The 23417-nt window shown below is 41.4% G+C and overlaps 3 protein-coding genes across 3 annotated transcripts in view; 2 read left to right on the top strand and 1 right to left on the bottom strand.

The window, feature by feature from the left end:
* Positions 1-1191, top strand: part of LOC118572196 (arginine/serine-rich coiled-coil protein 2-like) — a 7785-nt gene extending 6594 nt beyond the window's left edge. The window contains exon 4 of the mRNA XM_036171644.1: positions 468-1191. Within this exon, the coding sequence (XP_036027537.1) occupies positions 468-647 (180 nt within the window). The 3' untranslated portion in view covers positions 648-1191. The remainder of the gene's footprint in view (positions 1-467) is intronic.
* A 4254-nt stretch (positions 1192-5445) lies between these two features.
* Positions 5446-13426, bottom strand: LOC118572195 (arginine/serine-rich coiled-coil protein 2-like). Its single transcript, XM_036171643.1, has 5 exons — positions 13382-13426; positions 12863-13021; positions 8268-8424; positions 6277-6320; positions 5446-5495 (listed from the first exon to the last, which is right to left on the bottom strand). The coding sequence occupies exons 1-5, from the start codon at positions 13424-13426 to the stop codon at positions 5472-5474; spliced, it is 429 nt and encodes a 142-aa protein (XP_036027536.1). The 3' UTR covers positions 5446-5471.
* Positions 13310-23417, top strand: part of Kntc1 (kinetochore associated 1) — a 76392-nt gene continuing 66284 nt past the window's right edge. Inside the window, exons 1-8 of the mRNA XM_036171531.1 lie at positions 13310-13370; positions 14683-14851; positions 17822-17942; positions 19433-19548; positions 19934-20012; positions 20878-20955; positions 22453-22487; positions 22725-22835. Of these exons, the coding sequence (XP_036027424.1) occupies positions 14723-14851; positions 17822-17942; positions 19433-19548; positions 19934-20012; positions 20878-20955; positions 22453-22487; positions 22725-22835 (669 nt within the window). The 5' untranslated portion in view covers positions 13310-13370; positions 14683-14722. The remainder of the gene's footprint in view (positions 13371-14682; positions 14852-17821; positions 17943-19432; positions 19549-19933; positions 20013-20877; positions 20956-22452; positions 22488-22724; positions 22836-23417) is intronic.

Raw genomic sequence — 23417 nt, 5'->3', positions numbered from 1 at the left:
TTCCTCCGTCACAAGCCGGCCCAACCACCCCCACAGTGCCTGCATGGCTAACACGTCTATCCCTGAAACATGTGTGTCCCTATTTCACTCTATATTTATATGCTTAAGTCTTTGTACTATTCTTGACCACACCTCTAACAGGAAATTATTGTCACCATGCTATGTTCCATACATAGAACATGTCTTTGCATGTATTTTAATAACTTACTCTCAAGGTTACTATTTTATATCTGGGGCTGGAGAGATGGCTCAGCTGTTAAAAGCACTTGTTCTTCAAGAGAACCCATGTTTGATTCTTAGCACCCACATGGCAGTTCACAACTGTTGGTAACTCCAGTCCTAGGGGAACCATCACTTTTCTAGTCTGTGCAAACGTTGCACGCACATGGAGTACCAACAAACATGCAGATAGTACAACGATGCACACAATAATAAAGTTAAAAAATAAATGTTTGTATGATATTTAGAGTGAAGATGAAGCTGGCTGTAGCTCGGTTGACGAAGAAAGTTACAAGACTTTGAAGCAACAAGAAGAAGTTTTTCGAAATCTTGATGCTCAGTATGAAATGGCAAGATCACAAACCCACACTCAAAGAGGAATGGGCTTGGGTTTCACATCTTCAATGCGTGGAATGGATACAGTTTGAAAAATATCAACTTGGGACTTTATAGACTTGTTCTGATGTCAGGTCCTTGTTCACCAAACAGCTAGGATTCTAGCTTGCATGGGTGTTGCATTGACTTTAATTTATTGAAAAATACGATTTTTTTGTAAATATCAGATCAGTGATACTGGTGTTAGTGTTGTAATCAGGTTAAACCCACTTCCATTAAACTTGACAGGACTATAGAAGGACAATATTTTTTAGTTCATGAATTCTACTTTTCAAATATATTAAAGCTTCGGGTGGGATAAAATCTCATGCATAGATTTTCTCGTGTCCGCTGTCTTGTGTACTTTTGTACTTAACCTTGTACAGTTATTTTCATCTCTTGAAACATGAAAGAAATGTTGAGTAGATGTTCTTTAGAAGATCTGGCCATTTGGTACATAATCTGCACACATACGCTGGGCAGTGATAATAAAAATGGTTTTCTCAAAACTGGTGTTAATTTTAAGTTACCTGGTGTTCTTGTTTGAGTCTGTTGTATGTAGTGTTGATGTTACAATTAAAAAACACTGGCTATAAATGCTTTTTTACAGCAACTGTTTTAGGGTATAAGCAATACTATAGTGTGCAGGAATTTAAAGGGAAGGAGAATGGAGCAAATTTATTAAAATAATAGTTTTTCTATTATAAGGCAGAATTGATGTGCAGAATTTGTTAGTCCATGTTATTCAGGAAATAGGTTATCACATTAAAGGGATGTGAGCACTTTTATATTAATAAAGTGCCTTATAACAAGTCCGTTGTATGCTACTTGCTCATTATCCCTTTGCAGTCTTATCAGCAGAAACTGAGACATTAGAAACAACTTTTGTGGAGGGGAGTAAATATTTTGATACAAGGTTTCTCTGTGTATTCTTGGCTGTCCTGGAACTCATTTGGTAGACCAGGCTGGCCTCGAACTCACAGAGATCTGTCTGGCTCTGCCTCCCAGAGTGCTGGGATTAAAGGCACGCGCCACCACCGCCTGGCTTTGATTTTGTTTTTTTGAGACAGGGTTTCTATGTGTACTTTGGAAACTTCTGTTGTTAGACCTCACTTGGGAGGGGCAGAGCTAGGCAGGTCTCTGTGAGCTCAAGGCTATCCTGGCCTACAGAGTGAGATCCAGGACAGGCACCAAAACTACAGAGAGAAACATACCAAAATATTTGCTATCACACAAATTATTGCCCAATCCTCACTGAATGTAACTATTTAAACACTGGTTTCTTAAAAACAAACAAAACAAAAAAACAACCCCAAACATACACACTAATAAACCCCCATCCCGGAGCCAGGAAAATGGCTCAGTTTTCTTCCAGAGGATTCCTGACATTCACTCTGCATAAATAAGTCCAGTTAGAGGGAATTCAATGCTCTTCTGGCCTCCATAGGTGCCATTCACAATGTGGTACACACATACACGAAGGCAAAACACCCACAGACATTAAAACAACAACCTACATATTTGAATAACAACTCCATCTTCCAAAACCTGTTTTTTGTTTTGTTTTCTTCTTTCTTCCTTTTTTTTTTTTTTTTTTTTTAAAAGACAAGGTTTCTCTGTAGCTTTGGAGCCTGTCCTGGAACTCACTGTGTAGAACAGGATGACTTCAAATTCAGAGACCCACCTGTCTCTGCCTCATGAGTGCTGGAATTATAATGCAATGTTGTTTGATAACACTCAACTTTTTTTTTTTTTGGGCAGTAGTAACAAGTGTCAAGCACATCAAAACAACTTAACTAGCTTAGTGTGGTGTTGCTTATATGTCTACAACCCCACTGTACAGGAACACTGGGACAACTGCAAGCTTTAAGCCTGCCTAGTGGTAGAGCATACTTTTAATGCTAGTTTGATTGAGCTAAGAGGACAGCCAGAAGTTTGCAGCCAACCTAAGGTTCATAGTGAGTCTTGGGACAGTTACAGAGTGAAAAAGTAAGCCGGGTGGTGGTGGCTCACGCCTATAATCCCAGCACACGGGAGGCAGAGCTAGGTGGATCTCTGAGTTCGAGGCCAGCCTGATCTACAGAGCAAGATCCAGGACAGGCACCAAAACTACACAGAGAAACCTTGTCTCAAAAAACCAAAAAAGTAACAGAATCAAAAAGTAATAAGTCTCTTTTTAAAAATATACAAAAGCTAAGCAGTGGGGGTACACACCTCTAATCCCAGCACTCGGGAGGCAGAGGTATGTGGATCTCTGTGAGTTTGAGATTATCCTGGTCTACAAAGCAGATGCCAGGACAGCCAAGGACTGTTACACAGAGAAAACTCTATGCGGACACCACTAATCCCCAAAACCAAACCAAACACAAATATGCAGAACAGAAGTTAAAGAGGTAACAAATTTTACACCAATCCTATAATCTTTGCCTTAATAAAGTTTAACAATGCAACCATGTCTTTCTTAAAAAAAAAAAAAAAAAAAAAAGACTTATTTAATGTACATTAGGTTTTGCCTGCATGTATGGCTGTATGAGGGTGTCAGATCCCCTGGAACTGGAGTTACAGTTGTGAGCTGCCATGTGGGTGCTGGGAATTGAACCCTGGTCCTTTGGAAGAGCAGCCAGAGCTCTTAACCGCTTGAGCTCTCTCTCCAGTTCCCACAATGTAATCTTTTCAATACAAGTAAAAAGGTTAAAGGTCATATAGCCACTAATTAAATGTGGCTTTGGAGCCACTTTTGGATTTATGAGAAATCCCCAGGTGGTTTTTCTTAAAGTGCTGAGGACTGATTCCCAGGACTTTGGACATGATAGTTCCCTACTACTGAAATATATTCTAAAAGCCTTTAGCTATAAGCTGGTAAAAAAACTACATTAAGGTAGTGAGAAATGACTAATATCATATTTAAGATTATGTGTGCAATGCTAAGAATAACCTATAAGTTAAAGGTACTGGAAGGCACCAAGGTACACCACCCAAACTAGTTACCTTTCACGAGACCTAGATCTTGAGTGACTTCTGCCTCGCGATGACTTCCTTTCTTTGCGTTTATGTCTGTCCTCACCATTTTCAGATGAATTTAATCGCTCTCTTCCTTTGTCAGAAGAATGTTCTTTGTCATTGTGCTCCTCAGACTTATGTCTCTTAGAGGACTTATCTTTGGATTCATGTCTTCTTGCCTGTTTTAACAAGAAGTTCGTTCTTTCAGGAAAATAGTGCAACAAAAAGAGTTAGTATGGGTATCAGTAAACAAAAATGTTGTGATGCAACATTAGTAACCTTAGGAATGTGTGGCAAATAAAATCATCTAGTTTCATATCACCTAAATGTTGCATATGATATGTAATTATAATTTTCTGATTAAGATACAAAATTGCAGTTTGTTCCCTAAGTATTTTAAAAATAATGACTTAAAAAAAATAAGATACTGAAAGCCATGGTTCAAGTGGAATCCTCAATCTTCTTAAAAAATTAAACAAATCCCCTTCTAAATCCAAAGGACACACTACTAAGTTTAAAAAATAGGGCCAGGTGTAGTGGCACACACCTTTAATCCTAGCACTAGGGAAACAGAGGCAGGGGAATACCTGAGTTTGAAGCCAGCCTGGTTCCAGGACAACCAGGGATACAGAGAAAAACCTTGTCTCAAAACAAAACAAAACTACCCCCCAACAACAAAACAAACAAATAAAAATAATGGAACTGAGGGATGTACCTCAGTAGCAGTGTTTCACTAGCATGCATAAAGTCCAAGGTTTAATCCCCAGTAATAGAAAAAAGAAACAAAAAAGGAGGTAGGTAATAGGTAAAAACACAAAGCAATGCTTCACAAAATGCACTTCAAAGAGAGCAGCAAAGTCTAACAAAAAGTTAATACTTAGTGCTATTTCAAATTATGCAGAATAGCAATGTCCCCCTTAATTAACCTCATTTCTTGCCACATTTTCTCCAAAAAGACCTTATCTTTCAATGTCTATAAACCATGGAACAATCACTTATCAGCCTGCATCATACCCAACAGGCTTACAGCTCTATTATATTTTCTGAACCTATGGTTGAAAACAGCAACTACCATTTTTAATTAAGAAGCAAAAAAAAGTAAACCAGGGATAACAATTCCTATGTCATCATAAAATATATACTTTGAACTTAAGTGTATGTTCAAATCTCAACTTTACCACTCAAATGTCAAATATGGAATTATGTATTTATAACTTGTATTTAAAGCTTAAATCCCCCACAACTCAGAGCTGTTAAACTTAAATCTAAGAGAAACTCAGATCCTCTAAACTGTTTTCCTATTTCATATAAACAAGAGGTGAAAACACAAAGCTGCACAGTAACTCAACTGGGCCAGGGACCCAGCCTTTGCTGCTCAGGCTACCATTTCTCCACTGTAACACAACACAGATATTTCCCAAAATAGGCCATAGCATATTGCTTTTGACTAGAGGTTAACTTTAAATACAGAGGCAAAACACGAAACAAAACAAAAAAGTGGAGTCAATCATTTAGGAACATGCACAATGATACATCAGAAAATGATCATAGATAGTGATTTTTTATCTTGCAGATTAACAAGAGACCTGGAGACACAAGCTAAACCTTAGTTTCATGACCAGTTCTCTATGACCTTACAACTTTCTCAACTCTGCCATATATTGGCAGACTAGAAATGCTACAAATGGTTCAATTTCCAGAAACTTTAAGAGTTTAAACCCGTTTTCAAACATCACATTACTATTAATTCATAAAACATTAAAACCCTTAACTGATTTAAGATATATTTAAGGGAAATAGGAGTTTGAATGACTAATAGTTACCTTATCATGAAGTAGGCTTATTATTTTGCTATCTGAGTCTGCAGCGTCTTCAGTTCAGTCTCTTCGCGCATTAGCACGCTGAGTATGATTTATTATAGAAATGTTATCATGTGAGCTAAACAAAATAGTCATTTTCACAAAAACTCTCCTAAATTAAAAACTTAACAGAGCTTCCATTAGGGAAGAGGTGAAGTCCCTGCCCATACTGGATTTCGGAGTCCCTTGCCCAGCCCCGAGGCTCTCTTCCCTTTCACACTGCTGATCCTCTTCTGGGTAGCTCAGTCCTCATCTTAGGCGGGGGAGGCAAGTTAACTCCTACGCAGTACGCTGCTGCCTTTGTTGTTCCTAAGGCTGTACTGAAATGTCACCTCTCCAACTGGCCCTCACATTTTTATTGCAACAGCATAAGGCTGACTACTGGACTAGCTTTACTAAAGAAAAGAAAGGAAACTCAGTACTTTCAATGAAGAAAAAAAGTAGCCCATAAATAGGATAATGATAAAGATGACTGACACTTAAATGTCTTGAGCAGTTGTCAAGGATAAGGAGACCTGGGACCTCAGATTAATGGAAGCTCTGTATCACAGGCCTAAAAATCCAGCTTATTCTTCATATGATATTTTTATTGTGAATATTTTCACAATATAATAAAAGTTAATAGCTTTTGAAGGCACTTTTTATATACACAACTATCTTCTTGAAAATGATGAATCCAAATCATGCTTATTTAAAAACCCAATCAACCTTTTAAATTTCAAGTTTTGGTACTTACCTTGACAATGGCAAATAGTCACACAAACATTTCTACCAGACACTTTACAAGAATTTTAAAGTACCTATTCACTAAAGTGTTAATTACCTCTTTGCTTCTGCTCCGGCTCCTGTGTTTTCTTCCTTCATTATCTGTGAACACACACAAAAGCCAAAAATAACATAAACATACACAAACATCTTAAACATAAATTATAATGATGTAACAATAAAGAAAGTCAGTAGTACAGGACTTTCACAAGGTCCAGGTTTGAATTAAAAAAAAAAAAAAAAGGGGGGAGGACGACAATCAAAACCACTACTTCCGAAATTTCTAGTGAGGGCTGTGTTAACGTTTTCTTTTAGTCACTCCTCCCTCCCCCTACCTTGAAATAAAATGGCTTTGTTACCCTGCTGGGCAGGGACTGGCGTTCACCCTGCAGACCAGACCTGGCCAGTTTATTATTGCTTATGTGTCCATGTGTACAGGTCAGGAGCTGGTTCCCTCCTTTCACCTTTATGTGGGGTTCTGAGGGCTGAACTTAGGTTGTCAGGCTTACACATAAGTGCTCTTACCACACTAAGCCATCTCACTGGATGTCAGCTCCTGGCCTTCACAGATCTCTCACACACAACATACCACACACATACTAAATAAACATCCATATATATACATGGACATGTATGTGTGTACATAAAAACTCCCAAAACAAAAAAATTAAAAAAGATTTGGGCTGAGCACACACAATCCCAGCACAAAGGAGGGTTAGTCTGGGTTTTGACATGATTTTTAGTTAAAAGGATGTTAGCTAAAAATTTCCTTTTTCTTATTCTTTTTTTTTGAGGCAGGGTTTTTATGTAGCCCAGAATGAATTTTAATTTTTATCATCCTGCAATGTCATATCAATCTTGAAAATGTTCACTCTAAATGCGATCACAATGCCCAATAGATTTAAACATACTGAAAAAAAATTCTTGTTGAGAATTATCTATATATACAAGTAACAGATGACTAAGCTCTAGTTACAACTTTTTTTTTTTTGGTTTCTTGAGGTAGGGTTTCTCTGTGTAGCCCTGGCTGTCCTGGAACTCACTTTGTAGACCAGGTTGGCCTCGAGCTCACAGAGATCCGCCTGCCTCTGCCTCCTGAGTGCTGGGATTACAGGTGTGCACCACCACTGCCCATCTCTAGTTACAACTCTTAAACTAACTGCTCTTCTGTTTCTCACTCTATTCATTTACTTTGCAATGTTAGGCTCTGTTGTGTATTATGCTCATTGTTAATAAAGATGATTGGCCAATAGCAGGGCAGAAGAGACTGGGCAAGACAGCCTGACACAGGGAGAATGTTGGGAGAGATGGGCAGTCAGGGCAGTCATGAGTTGTATGAAAAAAATGAGGTAACAAGCTGTGCAGTGGTGGCGCACTCCTTTAATCCCAGCATGCGGGAGGTAGAGGCAGGCAGATTTCTGTAAGGTTAGCCTGGTCTATAGAGTGAGTTCCAGGACAGTCAAGCCTGTTACACAAAGAAACCTGTCCCAAAAATCCAAAACCAAAACAAAAAAGGCCATGAATCACATGGTAAAGCATAAATAGAAACATGGGTTAATTTAAATGTAAGAGTTAGCTAGTAACAGGCCTGAGATATTGGCTGAGCATTTTTAAGTAGTAATAGTCAGCCTGAGTTGGTTATTTGGGACCAGGAGATCGGGACAGGAAACATCTGATTACAAGGTTCTTATGTAAGCTAGGCACTCCACACTAAAGTCACCCCAGCCTGCTTTCTTTAAATAGCAAAATGTTTGTCTTTAATGCTAGTTACTTGAGACACTGTCTCACTATTCAGCTTAGGTTAGCCTGGGACTACTATGTAATCCATTCTGTCCTTGTAGCACTGTAGGGCTTGGGGTGTGATGAAATGGTAGGGACTACTCGGCAGAGTACTGGGTTCTAGCCTTAGTGCTGGAAGAAAAACAAAAACAAAAACCTCCCCATGTAGGTACTACAACACATAGTTTAAAAGTACGAAGTTAAAGTGTGTTAAGTAAATTCAGAATATACCACTATCTAGACAACGTTTCAGTACGTTAAACCCCTTACCTGATTTTCGCTTTCTTTCTCTTGATCTTGACCGTGACCTTGAATAGTGATGTTTTGAGGTTCTAGGAGAAATAGACACATCTGATTGCTCTTTTTTCTTTTCTCTATCCGGGGATGTCTTTTCTGGGGCTAGTCCATCTCGTTCTGTATCAGTGGCCTAAAAGTTAAAAATAAAAAATCAAAGTTTGCAATTGCATTTCCAATGTCTCTTGGTTTTTAAAAGGGCAAGGAATGAAGACAGTTGAGTTTTACCAGAAAAGAAAATCAAAACCCATATATAGCTGATTTCCAAGTGGACGTAGATATGTATAGCAAAGTAACAGGTATAAAAAGACTTGGCTCTTGGTATTTCTAGTAAATATTTAAAGAAACTACAAAACTTTAGATGTGTGAATTAAATCTGCTGACTTGCCAGTAATCAAATTGCTGTTCATTATTATTAAAAAGCTATCTAGAATGAGCTGTTAAAAGGTTTATAGGACTTAGAACTATAAGATATTAAAGCAGCATAGGGAGTATTTCTAGATTATTAAAGAATAAGCAGAAAATTACCTTACCTGAGAACCTAATTAACCTTCTTTAATGAAAATATCCCCTTGGCACAGAGGTACAGCAAAACATGTTCTGCCTCTCCGTATTTATGCACTGGGCTATGGAAACATCAAGCCGTTTCCATGTTAAAGCATTTTATAGGCAATATTACAATATAAATTCTACTTTGCAGTGCTATGGATTAAACCCAGGGTTTCATTATTGTCAGGCAAGTTCTCTATCACTGAGCTAAATCCCAGCACTTACAAAACCAAAACAAAAAACACAACGGCACACACATTTTTAGAGACCTGATTCACCTAAGGTTCAGTTTCTTGTCACTTTTCAGTTCACAGAAGGCCATAAATAAATGTCTGAGATGTGAATTTCAGTTGTATCCCCCTCACTAAAGCTATTTCTGGTAGAAGATGTAGGTCAGTGGTAGAAGGGCTTGCTTCAAGTGTGAGGATCTGTCTTAAATCACCAGCGCTGGGGGGGAAAAAATCTCCTACCACCACCAGCCCTGTTTCTGAGAACTGTGCCATCCAAATAACATTTTACCACAGAACTACCGCAGAGGGGTGCAAATGGTGTCTAGCAGTACTCATGAGTGAAATGCTAGAACATGTGAATTAAAAAGAAAAGTACTGCCGGAGGTGGTAGTGCATGCCTTTAATCCCAGCACTTGTGGCACTCAACGTGGGGCTCGAACCCACGACCCTGAGATTAAGAGTCCCATGCTCTACCAACTGAGCTAGCTGGGCTCTAGCAGAAAGGAAAGACAGAGCAGCAGTGAAGGGTAAGGTTTTCAGCCCTCAGCTATTGCTCTGACCTCTTGGCTTTTAACTCTGCAATTGGCTGTGTTTCTTATTTAACAAGACGGTTACATCTACACACTTGGGAGGCAGAGGCATGTGGACCCCTCTGAGTTTGAGGCCAACTTGGTCTACAGAGCTAGTTCCAGGACAGCCAGGGCTATAGAGAGCAATCTTGGGGTAGGGGTGGGAGGACACAAACACACACAAATGAACAACAGTTACTAAAGAAACTGATGATCTGATTTAAGCTGGAATAATAAAAACTATCTTATTTTCAAGTATATACTAAAACCTGAAAGTTCCCTTGAATTGCGTTTGAGATAACATTTCATAGGCAAGACAAGCCCTGAAACAGCAATTATAGATACATGCCACCAAACCCAACATTTGCTTGAATTTGGGTAAGAGGCATTGGAAAACAAACAGATCTGAACCCTATGTAGTGCAACGGTGTATCTGACTGGAGAAGGAAAATAACAGGAAAATACACCTGTTCACCCAGTGAACAGATGCCTTAGGACAGGAGCTGGCAAACTACAGTACTTTTCTGCAGAACTCTCGTGCTCTGTTTTTTTCTTTCTGGGACAAGATTTCTCTATGTAGCCCTGACAGTCCTGGAATTCATCATGCAGATGAGGCTAGCCTCAAACTCAGGATACCTGCCTCTGCTGGGATTAAAGACCCATGTCACTGAGCCCAGAAAAAAAAAAAAAAAAAAATATATATATATTTTTTGTATTTAAAAAGCTTGGTAAAGCAAGCAAGCAATGTGAAAGATTGCACATCACCCATAAAACCAAAAGTATTCACCAGCTGCTCCTTTTCACCAAGTATTTACCAATCTCTGACTTAGGCCTTCAGGGGGAAGATAACTACAGTCTTCATCAAGAATCATGATTGACTTTTCCCTTGGGAAGATTAGTCCAGAAAATAAGTACCAAAATAAAGGAAGTGTTTTATTTTACTTGGGTATAAAAGTGGGTCAAAACCGGTACCAGATTCCAATAACAAAACTACACACTTTGAAAAAGGACAGATTTGGGGGCTGGAAAGATGGCTCAGCAGTTAAGTACACATAATTAAAAGGACAAACTTATAATTGGAGGTGAAATGCATAAATTATGTGCTCAACTACCACCTGTACCTCAATAGGAATAGTAAGAAACAAAAAAGAAGCAACTAGCTACAGGGGAGGTTCTTATTCCAGTAGCCATACTCTTTTTCCAGGACATGAGTAATTTTGTGCTGAAAGGCATTCATCCATCAGAATCAAGGTCAACCTTACTTTACAGCTAACAACCAGAAACACTAGCTGATGCCCCTAAAATACTGCAATCTGTCTTTGCTACCCACTAGTGCTACATGTTGCTCTATTACACCATTAAGAGCGACAGTGATCCAACACATGTTTTCTTTCATTCTTGATCTCACTATCCTTAGAAATGATTTTAGATTGGCCTAAGATATACTATCTCAACCTAAAAAAGCACTTCAAACATAAATCACAGGCACCAACTCCCCACTGAAGCTTTGAGACGATGCCTGCTATGTGTTCACAGCTGCCCTCAAACTTTTCAAGCTCCTGCTTCGGCCTTCCAGTTGTTAGGATCACAGCCATGTAAAACGCGTTCATTTCCCTGAGAAACAATAGAGAACTGAGAACTACAGAAAAAGACAACATTTAGTCCACTGATGTTTATTCTGTAACAGAGGAACCACTTCGTGACACAGTAGTTGTCACTTTCACATGCAAAACACACTACAGAACAAAACCCACACCACTAAACACATGTAATATTAGATGGCCCCAGACAAAACACAACTTTTATTTTCCTAAGGATATTGACAATACAAGGGAGATTGAAAGTCCTATTAGCAAAATTACTCAGCATTACTTCAGTTTAGCAGAAATCCCTAAAAAACACTGCCTGCAAAATGTCTTCTATGTAGTTGCTGGGCCTGTGAGAAAGACACCCATCTCTTACAATTTACATCTTGAAAACCCTACCTGAAGCGGAGCCCACAAATGCTTTCCCAGCGCAAAGGAAGGTAAGCAGCAGACTTACTACTAGGCCAGTTCTCTGGGGGACTGCCTTTATGGGGAGGACACTGCGGAAAACAAGTATTCCAATTCCTTTCACGTAAGATAACGGAACACAAAAACAATACTACTCCTTACTTCCCACAATTTAAAAAAAGCTGATCTACTCCTGGAAACCTCATAAAAATTATTTTAAATTCAACTAGGCATAAGAGAGTGGCGAGATGCAGAAGAACCACTCGTACCACCCTAATTTCAAATATTCCCAGTTATCAGGAAGAGCAATCCACGTAAAAGGGATTAATACATAACGCTCACGAGAACATCTTCTTTCTAGAACTAGATAACACGATCCATTAGAAAACGGGCACAGTCTACCCAGGGCAGGCTTCCTGTCCAAAGAGGTCACTTAGGTACGGTTTTTATGTGGGTCAAGAAAGGGGGGTCTTCTTTGCCGGGCGGTGGTGGTGCACGCCTTTAATCCAGCACTCGGGAGGCAGAGGCAGGCGGATCTGAGTTCGAGGCCAGCCTGGTCTACAGAGTGAGATCCAGGAAAGGCGCAAAGCTACACAGAGAGACCCTGTCTCGGAAAACCAAAAAGAAAAGGGGGGGGGGGGGTCTTCAAAGAAACAAGTCCCGCGCGGTTCCCAAAGGCTTGAAATGGGAACACGAGTCGCTCCGAAGCACAGGTCCCAGGGACCGCAGCCGGGTAACCGGACGACTTACTACCCTCGAAGACAGCCCCAGCTCCAGCCGAGGGGAAGATCCACACCGCAAACACGAAGCAGAAGGGGGCAAAGCACCCCATCATCTCCCCAGGGGCTCGCTTAAGAGCCCGAGCCTGGAGCGGACGGCCTTTCTGACCCGATACTTTCCAGGGACGCGACGCACACCCCTGACCGGGGCCAACGGGATGAATCCCGCGGGTGGTGGGGGGAACGGGGGGCTCCCTTAGAAATGTGGGGTGAGGGGAGCGATGGGGCAAGTTCTGGGCCAGGGAGCCATTCCCTGCGGCTCCCCACCCCCATGCACACCGCCTTACCTCCCCCTCCCTGCAGCAGGGAGCCATGATGGCGAGCGCAGACAGCGGCCGCGGCGCCATTTTGTCCACACACCAGCCCGGACGACAGCCCCCGAGAGCTGTTCCCTCTGGGTCAAGAACCAAAAACACCCAGCCCCGGCTCCAAGCTCGAGTTAGGACCTACCGCCATTGTTTCTGAGTCCCGGCCGCGAAGGCGGCGCCTCGGCTGGACGCGCTCAACAGTACCGGCCGCCCCGAAGCTTCGCCACAGACTAGCGCTCTGGCGCGAGAGACCCGGATGGCACAAAAAAAGGGCTGAGGCCCGGGCGCGGCGCGCAGCTTGCTGGGAGAAAAAAGGGGTGGTGATAAGAGTTTCTATAACAACGCGGATCGAGATGGTGATTGGCCAGACGTCCGGAGGGCGTGGCGTGAAGGCGGTGAAGTGGGTGGGGCCAGGATTGCGTCGTGGACTGAATCCGCGGAAGCCTGGGGCTTCAATTTGATCTAGGGCGGGGCGGTTTCCCCAGTTCGAGTGTGAGAGGATTTTGGCCTCCTCCGGCCGCCGTAGAAGGGGTTGGGCTCGGTTTGCTCCCGCCAATTCCAAGTCAATTTAGGGCATGGGACCGAAAATGAGTCGGAGCGGTTGTGTGAGTCAGGAAGAAGTGGTTCTCTTGTAGTTTCTTCAGCTGCAGGTGAGAAGGACCGACCGCTCTGCTGTCAGGTGAAAACGGAAGGGGCTTCGGCCCATTTCGGGGCTTTTCGCCCTCTAGCCGCCGGCGTGGGGGAAGGTGGGAGGTGACTCTAGATGGCTGGTCCTCGGAGCGTTGGCGGATATTGTTTTATCTCGTTCATGATATCGTATTGGCTCCTTCCCCCTCCCCCCGTCAGTGACGCCGAAAGTCTGCGCTCATCACCCGATCGCGTAGTTCGCTGCCATGCACTAAGTAGAACGTTCAGTCTTGAAGACTTAGCTCTTTCCCGCCGTCTTCCACTTTATTTACTTTTTTTGAGAAAGGGTTTCTCTGGGTAGTCCTGGCTGTCCTGGAACTCACTTTGTAGACCAGGCTGGCCTCGAACTCACAGATCTGCCAGCCTCTGCCTCCAAGTGCTGGGATTAAAGGCATTTGCCACCACTGCCCTGCTCATAGACTTAAAATTTTTTATTTTATGTATGTATGTATGTATGTTTTTTCGAGACAGGGTTTCTCTGTGTAGCTTTGCGCCTTTTCCTGGAGCTCACTTGGTAGCCCAGGCTGGCCTCGAACTCACAGAGGTCTGCCTGCCTCTGCCTCCCGAGTGCTGGGATTAAAGTTGTGCACCACCACCGCCTGACTACTATTATTATTTTTAAGTGTATGTGTGTGTTTGTGCAGAAGAGGTCATCAGATCTCCTGGAGCTGGAGTTAACAAGTCTGGTGTGAGTGCTGGGCACTGAGGTTTGGTCCTCTGGAGGAGTAGCAAGCACTTTGAACTGATAAGCCATCTCTAGCACCTTCCTTCCCTCAGATCTTAACAGTTAGCTGGGGACATTTTCTACCTTAATATTTCGGTCCCATTCAGATCACAGGTGATAGGAATTGTGTTTGTTAATGAGAGTGTTAAAGTCTCGCCTGGGTTTCAGGTGTCGTTTTGGATGAAGGTAGAAACCAGAGGGTGTAGCCAGGTTGGAGCACTTGTCTGCCATGCACCTAACCTTCAGTTCCACCCCAGTATACAAACAGAAACCTAAGCCCCCCTTTGTTTTATTTTGTTTTTGAGACAGCCTGTAACTAGCCTGGCTGTCCTGGATCTTGCTCTGTAGACCAGGCTGGTCTCAAACTCACAGAGATCTGTCTGCCTCTGCCTCCCGAGAGCTGGGATTAAAGTCATTCATTCATTGTCACTGTCCAGTTCGAAGTTAAGTTTTAATATAGTGATACTAATTTTTGTTCTTTGATTAACACTTCATTACCCAAAGAACTGAATTCTATGAACAAAGATAATTCGGTTTATGTTTTGTTCCAGGAAAGAGAGTGGTTGCTGCCTCACAGACAATCTCAAAAACATGTGGAACAATGTTGAGCTGCTAACAAACGATGACACCGGAAGTGGACATGTCAATGTTGGTTCAAGAAAAGAAAACGTGACTGCATTGTACCAAGTAGACTTGCTTGGGAAGATTTCCTCTGAGAAGGTATTGATTTTATACTGACAGTGAGTCAAGGTTCAGTCTCAAACCATAGGAAACTGGCATCTGAGTTCCTCCTGTGTCATCTTAGCAGTGCTCCCAGCACTTCCTATCTCTTCTTGACATTTCACACATACAAGGTAGTTGTAAACTGAATTTTTTTTTTTTTTTCTCGAGATAGGGTTTCTCTGTGTAGCTTTGCGCCTTTCCTGGAACTCACTTGGTAGCCCAGGTTGGCCTCAAACTCACAGAGATCCGCCTGCCTCTGCCTCCCGAGTGCTGGGATTAAAGGCATGTGCCATCACCGCCTGGAGTAAACTGACTTGGACATGGTGGTTCAAGTCTATAATCCCAGTATCTGGAAGGTGAGGCAGGTGGGAGTCCGGCCTGAGTCATGTGAGTCCAGGCCAGTTAGGGCAATCTTAGCCAGGCAATGTCTCAAAACTAAAGCAAAAACAACCTCTAGTGGGGGGTAGTGCATATAAATTGATATAAAGAATTATCTGCTGTCTGCTACGGAAATAACATATTCCTAATAGAGCTGAAGACAAGGCTCCCTTCCTGACCCAAGTCTATCCCAATTGTACCAAGTTAAGCACTCTTGTGACTGGTGGTCGGAGTCCAGTGTTTCTCAGTTTTCACCCTATTTCCCCCAAAACTGAAAATAATAACTCACCTAAGTTCAAAAGTAGCCAAGAGATTTTACTCAAAGCAAAGCAATAGAAAAGACTAGAAGGCCAGGCAGCAGCGGCACACACCTTTAATCCCAGCACTTGGGAGGCAGAGACAGGCACCAAAACTACACAGAGAAACCCTGTCTGGAAAAACAAAAAGAAAGAAAGAAAAGACTAGAATGCCCTACAGGAAAGCTGCAGTCCACCAGAGGGATGGAACTAAGGTCTCTCTGATTTGTGGCTTCCTTTTATGATTGCTAACAGGTGTAGTACAGGCAGTTCTCCATTTTGATTGACAGATTAGGTCATAATCATTTTTATGCTGCACATATCCTTTCCAATAATTCATCTGATTTTAATCATATGTATGCCCAAATTATGAATAGACATAATAAGGTAAATAGGGGATTTTTCCCTAAAATCTTCTTGATACAATTTTGCCTTTACTGCACATGTACTCAAAAATCAGATGAAGCCAGACCACATTTTAATTATTTATTTATTTGTTTGTTTGTTTATTTATTGTTTTTCAAGACAGGGTTTCTCTGTGTAGCTTTGCACCTTTCCTGGAATTCACTTGGTAGCTCAAGCTGGCCTCGAACTCACAGAGATCAGCCTAGCTCTGCCTCCAAGAGTGCTGGGATTAAAGGCGTGAACCACCACCGCCCAGTCTAAATTTAATTGTTAAGGGCACAGGTATTTATCTTACTGTTCAGAGATCAGGTATATGAATAACCTCATGCAGATGCCATTCTGAGGACATTTGGAGGTAGTTGGGTGCATTGTTCAGAGGTCTGTGTGAGCATAGTATATACAGGTAAAAGGGCTAGGTTGCTAAGTGCTTTACTACATGAAAAGGGGTCTACATAACCCAAGCTGAATACAGTCACAGGCTAAATGAACTCTTGTGCTTGCCTGCCTCACTCTGAAGGTTGGAGGTTTATTCTTTCTGTGCACTTTTTCTGTATTTTGACTTTTTTTTTTTTTTTTAGGCATGGTCTTAACAATAGCCCAGGTTACGCTGAAGCTTCCATTTAGCCAATATTTAACAAACCTGCACAGGTTCTTACCCAGATTTCTTGATAAGTTCAATGGTGAGGCTGAGGCAGAATTATTTTCACTGGGCTTTCAATATCTGGTGTTAAGTATATCCTACTATAATTTCTATGGATTTTTTTTTCATGAAGATATATATTCTCTAGTTTACAATTTGCCATGGTTCCCATCCCTAGTTTAGGTGTAATCCGGAGACTTTAAGTCAGGCTTGAGTCATGTATTCCTTTCAATGCCAGGTTCCTATAACATGGTATCAGCACTTGGGAGACAAGGAGTTAAACAAGATACTTTTGCTCTTCTGTGTCCATCCTGGATTTTATCTACTTAGGATCCTGTATAAATTGAAGATATTCCATACAATATACAAGTACTTGATGACTAACTAGGCAGACTAAGAAGGAAACTCTTGTCTGGTAATGCTTTAAAGTAATGTATATGACAATATTTTTCTTTCTTTGTTGTTTGTTGTTATTGTTTTCTGAGACAGAGTCTTCAGTATGTAGCCCTGGATATACTGGAATTTGATATGTAGACCAGGCTAGTCTCCCACTCACAGAGATCTACCTGTCTCTGCCTACTTGAAGGGAGCAGGCAAAAGCACCTTGGCCTAAGGACTGCCATTTGGACTTCAGACTCCATTTACCTGTAGGGGGAAACACAGTTCAAGTTCCTAGGCTCTAGGGGAGCTGGGAACCTTCCAATAGCTGACATACCTGCTCCTTATACAGTAGAAGCAGTCTGTTATGCCTGTTAGTTCTCTAAGACATTATGGCTGTTCCTAACAACAGAAAGAACAAATGAATCCAATTGGTTGGATTGAAAGTCCTATATTTTGTGTCTGTTGACAATGACGGAATACATACACAAGGGAAGTCCCTAATCTCTGTGTTCTGGTTGATGAAAAATGTAACAGTGACGTGGCAACAAATGCTTGTGGTTTTTGTGCTTGTAAACCCTGCTTCTCCCCCTGCTTGGGGCTGCCAAGAGAAACGAGGCTCCCTTGTCCTGTAGCCCTGATCAGTCAGCGCCCTCCTTATGTGGTGATTTATTAAAGACTTTGGAGCCTGTAAGTGTTGTCTTTCTCCTTCCTCTTGGCACATAATGGGCTAGGTGTCACGTACTGACTACGAGAATTTAAAAATAAAAGGGTGTGTGCTACCACAGCCGGCCCTCAGACAATACTGTTAAGTACCATGATGCTTGTATGAAATGATTTTACTTTGGGTCATGTTTTCTCCTCCTACAGGCCTCACGGAATCCAAAGATACAAGCCTGCAGCTTAAGTGATGGGTTCATCATCATTGCAGACCGATCAGTGATACTGCTCGACAGTATATGCAGGTCACTTCAGTTGTGTCTTATATTTGGTAAGTCCGACAGAGTGAAGTACCCCAGAGTCAACGTGTAGTACTACTGATTTCTGATGGGCAGTGTTTTCTTTAATCCATTGTTAAAAGAATTAAAATAGATGAATTTCAAGAAAATCTTCAGTTCTTGTTGGGCCTTAGGTTCAAAAGATAATGACATAATACCTTGCCTCAGAATGTCTAAGGAGGAGTGTGCATGTAAGCAAGTATTTAATTTTCTTGTTGGTTTTTGTGGTATTTATTCAAATAATCTGTCTATATGAATCCTAGTGTTTGGGCCATTTGTGTTCAAGTTCCTAATCTTGTATGTGTTTTAGGTTTGTGCAGGTGTAAGAGGTGGGTTGCCAAGTTCATTACTTCTAGGATATATCACACTGTAATATCTTTTAGAATACATGTGTGAAATAATTCCTTGAGTTAAAGTGTCAGTGAACATGGATTTAATAATGAATTAAGTTAGCCAGGCGGTAGTAGCGCATGCATACCTTTTGTCCCAGCACTTGGGAGGCAGAGGCAGTCCGATCTCTGTGAGTTCGAGGCCAGCCTGGGCTACCAAGTGAGTTCCAGGAAAGGCGCAAAGCTACACAGGGAAACCCTGTCTCAAAAAAACAAAAACAACAACAACAACAAAAACCCAGGCTGCTCTTGCAGAGGACCTGAATTTGGTTCCCATTACCTATATGGGGGCTCACAATTTCATTTTCAGGGATCTGGCCCTCACAGGCATAGGCATATAACATTCTGGCCAAACACACATAAAATAAAAACAAACCTAGCAAGCACAAGGTTCTGGGTTTGGTCCTCAGCTCCAGTAAAAACAAAACAAAACAAAAACAAATACATCTTTTTAAAAAGTTTATTTTTGTTTTTTTTGAGACAGGGTTTCTCTGTAGTATAGCCTCGGCTGTCCTAGAACTTGCTCTATAGAGCAGACTGGCCTTGAACTCACTTGCCTCTGGCTTCAGAGTGCTGGGACTAAAGGTGTACATCACCAGGCCCAGATTCAAGCCACAATTTAAAAATAAAGCTTTGAGTGATTTAAAAGACTACTAAAGAATGACTTAAGCGATTATGGTAGAGTTATTTTGAATGATTTTCCTGTTGTTGTTGTTGTTGTTGGTGGTGGTTTTTTGCTTTTATTTTTGTGTTTTACTAGCTCTTTTTCTTTTTAAACCCTGGACTGTGTTTAAACTTGTGATCCTCCTTAAACCTTAGTCCCAGCATTGAGGACGCAGAAGCAGAGGCAGGTGGATCTGAGTTGAGGGCAGCCTGGTCTACAGAGCAAGTAAGTCCCAGGCCTGCGGGGACTACACAGAGAAACCCTGTCGATCCACCTGTCTCAGCCGCTCATCTGTTGGGATATAGGTGTGCATCACCATTTTGGCATAGACCGGTATAAATCATTGACTTTTTGGTGTGAAAATTTGCGCTTTCTAATTGAAATTCAGGACTATTGCAAGTCGCTTGTAACGTTGACTTGAAATTTTCAGATACTGACGTGGATGTGGTCGGCCTGTGTCAAGAAGGAAAGTTTCTTTTGGTTGGGGAGAGAAGTGGCAACTTACATCTTATCCATGTAACATCAAAGCAAACGTTATTCACCAAAGTAAGAGTTCTGTTGTCCATTATTACCCCAACACTCTCTTAGACAACATACTCTAGCAAGCCATTACTTAATCTGCATTTTAAAGTAAGAAAAAAAAACCAAAAAACTTGTTTTATCTTAAATTTAAGAATCAGATTCGATCCCCAGCTCAAACAAACAAACAACCCAAGAATCAGACTGCAGGAACATGGGAATAAACCCAAAAGTGATCAGTGACGCTCTGAAGACATGAGTATGCTTGTCCAGTTTCCCCTGTCAAGCTGAAGCGTTGAGGGCGCAGTCTGTTATTGCTAATGTCTGCTGATGAGTAGGGTTTAAACCACGTACCTCTCACTCTTCATTTATCTCACTTTACTCTTGCTATTTGAAATTCGTTTACAATCAGGCTTTTGTGGAGAAAGCTAACGATGAGTATCAGCGTACTTACCGGAATCTCGTTATTGAGAAAGATGGTTCAAATGAAGGTAAGTTTCTTTGAATGTTTTGCGTGGTTTTTGATGGAGACCCAATCAAGTATTCACGTTTATGTGTAATAAACATTGTTAGTTCATTGCTGTACTACCTAAATCATGACACTTTTTATGTATTCCATACAATTAATAGGAACCATTTTTGTTTGTTTCAGAGACACGGTCTCCCTAGGTAGCCCTGGCTGGCCTGGAACTCACTCTGTAGACCAGGCTTCCCTCAGACTCTTGGAGATCCGCCTGCCTCTGCCTCCTGCTGGGATTAAAGATGTGTGCCACCACACTGAGCACAGCTTTTTTCCTTTTTGAGCAGAGTGAATGCAGATTTACTAAGGAAAAGTAAGAGAAAGCTTCTGAGAATAGATGTTTTCTAAGTAAGAATACTGCCTGCCATACAACAGTTTTTCATTGTGACATTCCATTCCACTAAAATAGCTGTGTGGTTTTAGCATGTAAGAACGTGCTTGTAGCCCAGGCTGGCCTCGGACTCACAGAGTTCTGTCTTCTGCCTCCCGAGTGCTGGGATTAAAGGTGTGCGCCACCACCGCCCAGCTCTTTTGTTTGTTTGTTTTCTTTTCTTTTCTTTTTTTTTTTTTTTTGACATTAGTTTTGTGTGTATGTGTGTGCCTAGGATCAAATTTCTGCTCACTATTGGAGTCAGGATAACTTGTAGGATTTGGTTCTTATTACCCTGTGGGTCTGAGGAATGAACTCAGGAATCAAGCTTGGTGACAAGTATCTGTACCTGCTGAGACATCGTACCAACCCCAGTTAACAGATTTTAGAGCTAGTTTCCAGTATTGCTTTGGATCTTCTATTCACTTGCCTTTTAGAGAAACTGATTTTGATTTTATTTTACCAGGTACCTATTACATGTTGCTTCTAACGAACAATGGATTTTTTTATATTACAAACCTCCAGCTTTCACAAATTGAACAGGGTAATGTATTTTCTTATTGATTGTGACAGTGTTTATTAGTTTTCAAGTAACTATTGCAAGTAACTATATTTCAAGTAATTATATCTTTAAGAATTTTTTCCCCCTGTTGGAGCTGAGGACCGAACCCAGGGCTTTGCACTTGCTAGGCAAGCGCTCTACCACTGAGCTAAATCCCCAGCCCCAAGAATATTTTAATTTAGTTGCATCCTACGATACTGGGTATACTTGGAAGTATTCAGAGTACACATAACTCTTCTCTGCCAAAGCTGTGGTACAATATGAAGAAATATTACTTGGTTACAGCCTTCATACAGTTTATAGCTTAACTGGGAAGAAAAGACATATACAGTAATGTGACTTTTTGTAATACTGAAGATTGGACCCAGGGTCTTGTGCATGCTAGGCAAGTGCTCTACCACTGAACTATATCTCAGCTGCTAAGTAGCTTTTTGAAAGAGTGAATGAACACGGTGATGGAGATAACTAACTTTTAATATTGCCAAGTGAGCTGGTGAGGTGGCTCAGTAGGTAAGGCTCACTTGCTTTGCAAGCATGAAGACCTGGATTCGAATTCCCATCACCTGTGAAAAGCTGGCCTTAGCCTGGCCTCTGCCTCTAACTCCAGCATTAGGGGTGGGAATGGATATAGGTGGATCTTCAGTGTCAGCTGGCCAGCAGCACAGCTGAAACTGAGTTTCCTGTTCAATGAGAGACCCTGTCTCAAGGCAGTAAGACAGAGAGCAAACCAGTAATGGTAGACACCCGAAGTCCTGTTCTGTCCTCTGCATGTGCATGCAACGGTGCATGCACCCTACACTATCGTGCGTATACCATGTACGACAAACACACAAAATAATGCACAGTAACAATCAGTGATCCAATGGTATGGACTGTTAAGTCTCACTGATCCAGGTAAAACTGAGGAATTTGTTTTGACAAACTTTACTAACATCTACTGCAGCCTAGGTAACATGTTAGGTCCCATGTATGTGATTAGGTTTTAAGGTGCATCATTTTCAGCGTGGGTGGTGGCTCCCGTCGTTAATCCCGGTTCTGAGAGGCAGGAATATCTCTGAGTTCTAAGCCAGGCTGGTCTACATAGTTCCAGGACAGCCTGAACTACATAGAGACATCTTGTCTCAAACAAACAGAAAAACATTTAGGATCAGGATGGGTAAAAGATGTTCTGAACCAGATGGGCAATGGTGAATACTTTACAGGTGAGACTCGGGCTTTTGTAGAAGCGGGGGTGGTGTAGAGGCACTTGGTAAGGCTCTGTGCAGGTCTTGGGATTGGCCGATCCCAAGAGTATACTGTGTGCTCCCAGGGAATATCCTTGGTCAGAGAGACTAATTTACTGATCCTGACCTGTGCCCTTTGGCCTAGGATGCATTATTCCGCTTTAACTCAAAAGGAATCATCTTATTTTCAGTCTATATGAACCTGTGGATTGATACTATGTTTAGACGGCTTTTTGTTTTTGTTTTTTAAATGAAGCAATTGAAAACACAGACTTGGATTTGGCCAAGAAGGTAAGGAAAAAAAATCATATTGCCTTTTTAAAACATTAACTTACTATGACTGTAGAGACTGTTTCTGTGATTAATCATTGTACTGGCTAATACTTTAGGAGTTGCTATAATCTAACATTTCAGTAACATTTCCGTTTAAAATCATGGATGATTGATTTGAACAGATTTCTATGGATTTTATTTAGCATACATGTATACATGTTTTATTCTATTTTTTTTTTTTTTTAAATTTTGCAGTTACAAGGACAATTCAAATGTAGTTTTATTTCTACTGAAAATTACCACACCCTTGGTTGTCTTAATCTCGTGGCTGGAGAATTTGCAAGTGAAACTCCTGTGATAATTGGGGTAATTCTTTTTATAAATTTTGCTTTTTCATAAAACCTTTCTTTTTACTTAAAGTACAAATTACCTTGTAATGTGACAAGAACAGGGAAATCAGGGCCAGAGGCTCAGTGGTTTAGAGCCCTTGCTGCTCTTGAGGAAGACCAGAGGCTGGTTCCTAGCACCAAGTTGTGATGTTCACAAATGCCTGTAACTCAGCTCCAGGAGGGTCACACCCTCTATGGCCCCTGGGGACCTGCACACATATGTGCATACAAACTCACATAAAACATAAATAAAAATAAAAAGTAAATCTTTATCAAAAGAAACAAGCCAGGCGTGGTGGCACACAGCTTTAATCCCATCACCCTGTCTCCAAAAAAATGGGGGGGATTATAAAATTAAGGTCATAAAATTAACTAAATAAAACTTCTATGCTAGATTAGATCATCAGGTGTTGATTTTCCCTAATCTCTCCCTGAGGTTTTCTTTCCTTTTATGAGTTGGGGTCTCACTGTTCATTCCTGACGCCTAGAACTCACTGAATAGATTAGGCTGTCCTTGAACTTGGAGATCCACTTGCCTCTTGCCTTTCTGGTGCTGGGA

Source organism: Onychomys torridus, chromosome 22 (assembly GCF_903995425.1).
Source record: "Onychomys torridus chromosome 22, mOncTor1.1, whole genome shotgun sequence".
NCBI lineage: Eukaryota > Metazoa > Chordata > Mammalia > Rodentia > Cricetidae > Onychomys > Onychomys torridus.
The sequence above is the reverse complement of the archived record's forward strand: the minus strand, read 5'-3'. Positions and strand labels throughout refer to the sequence as shown.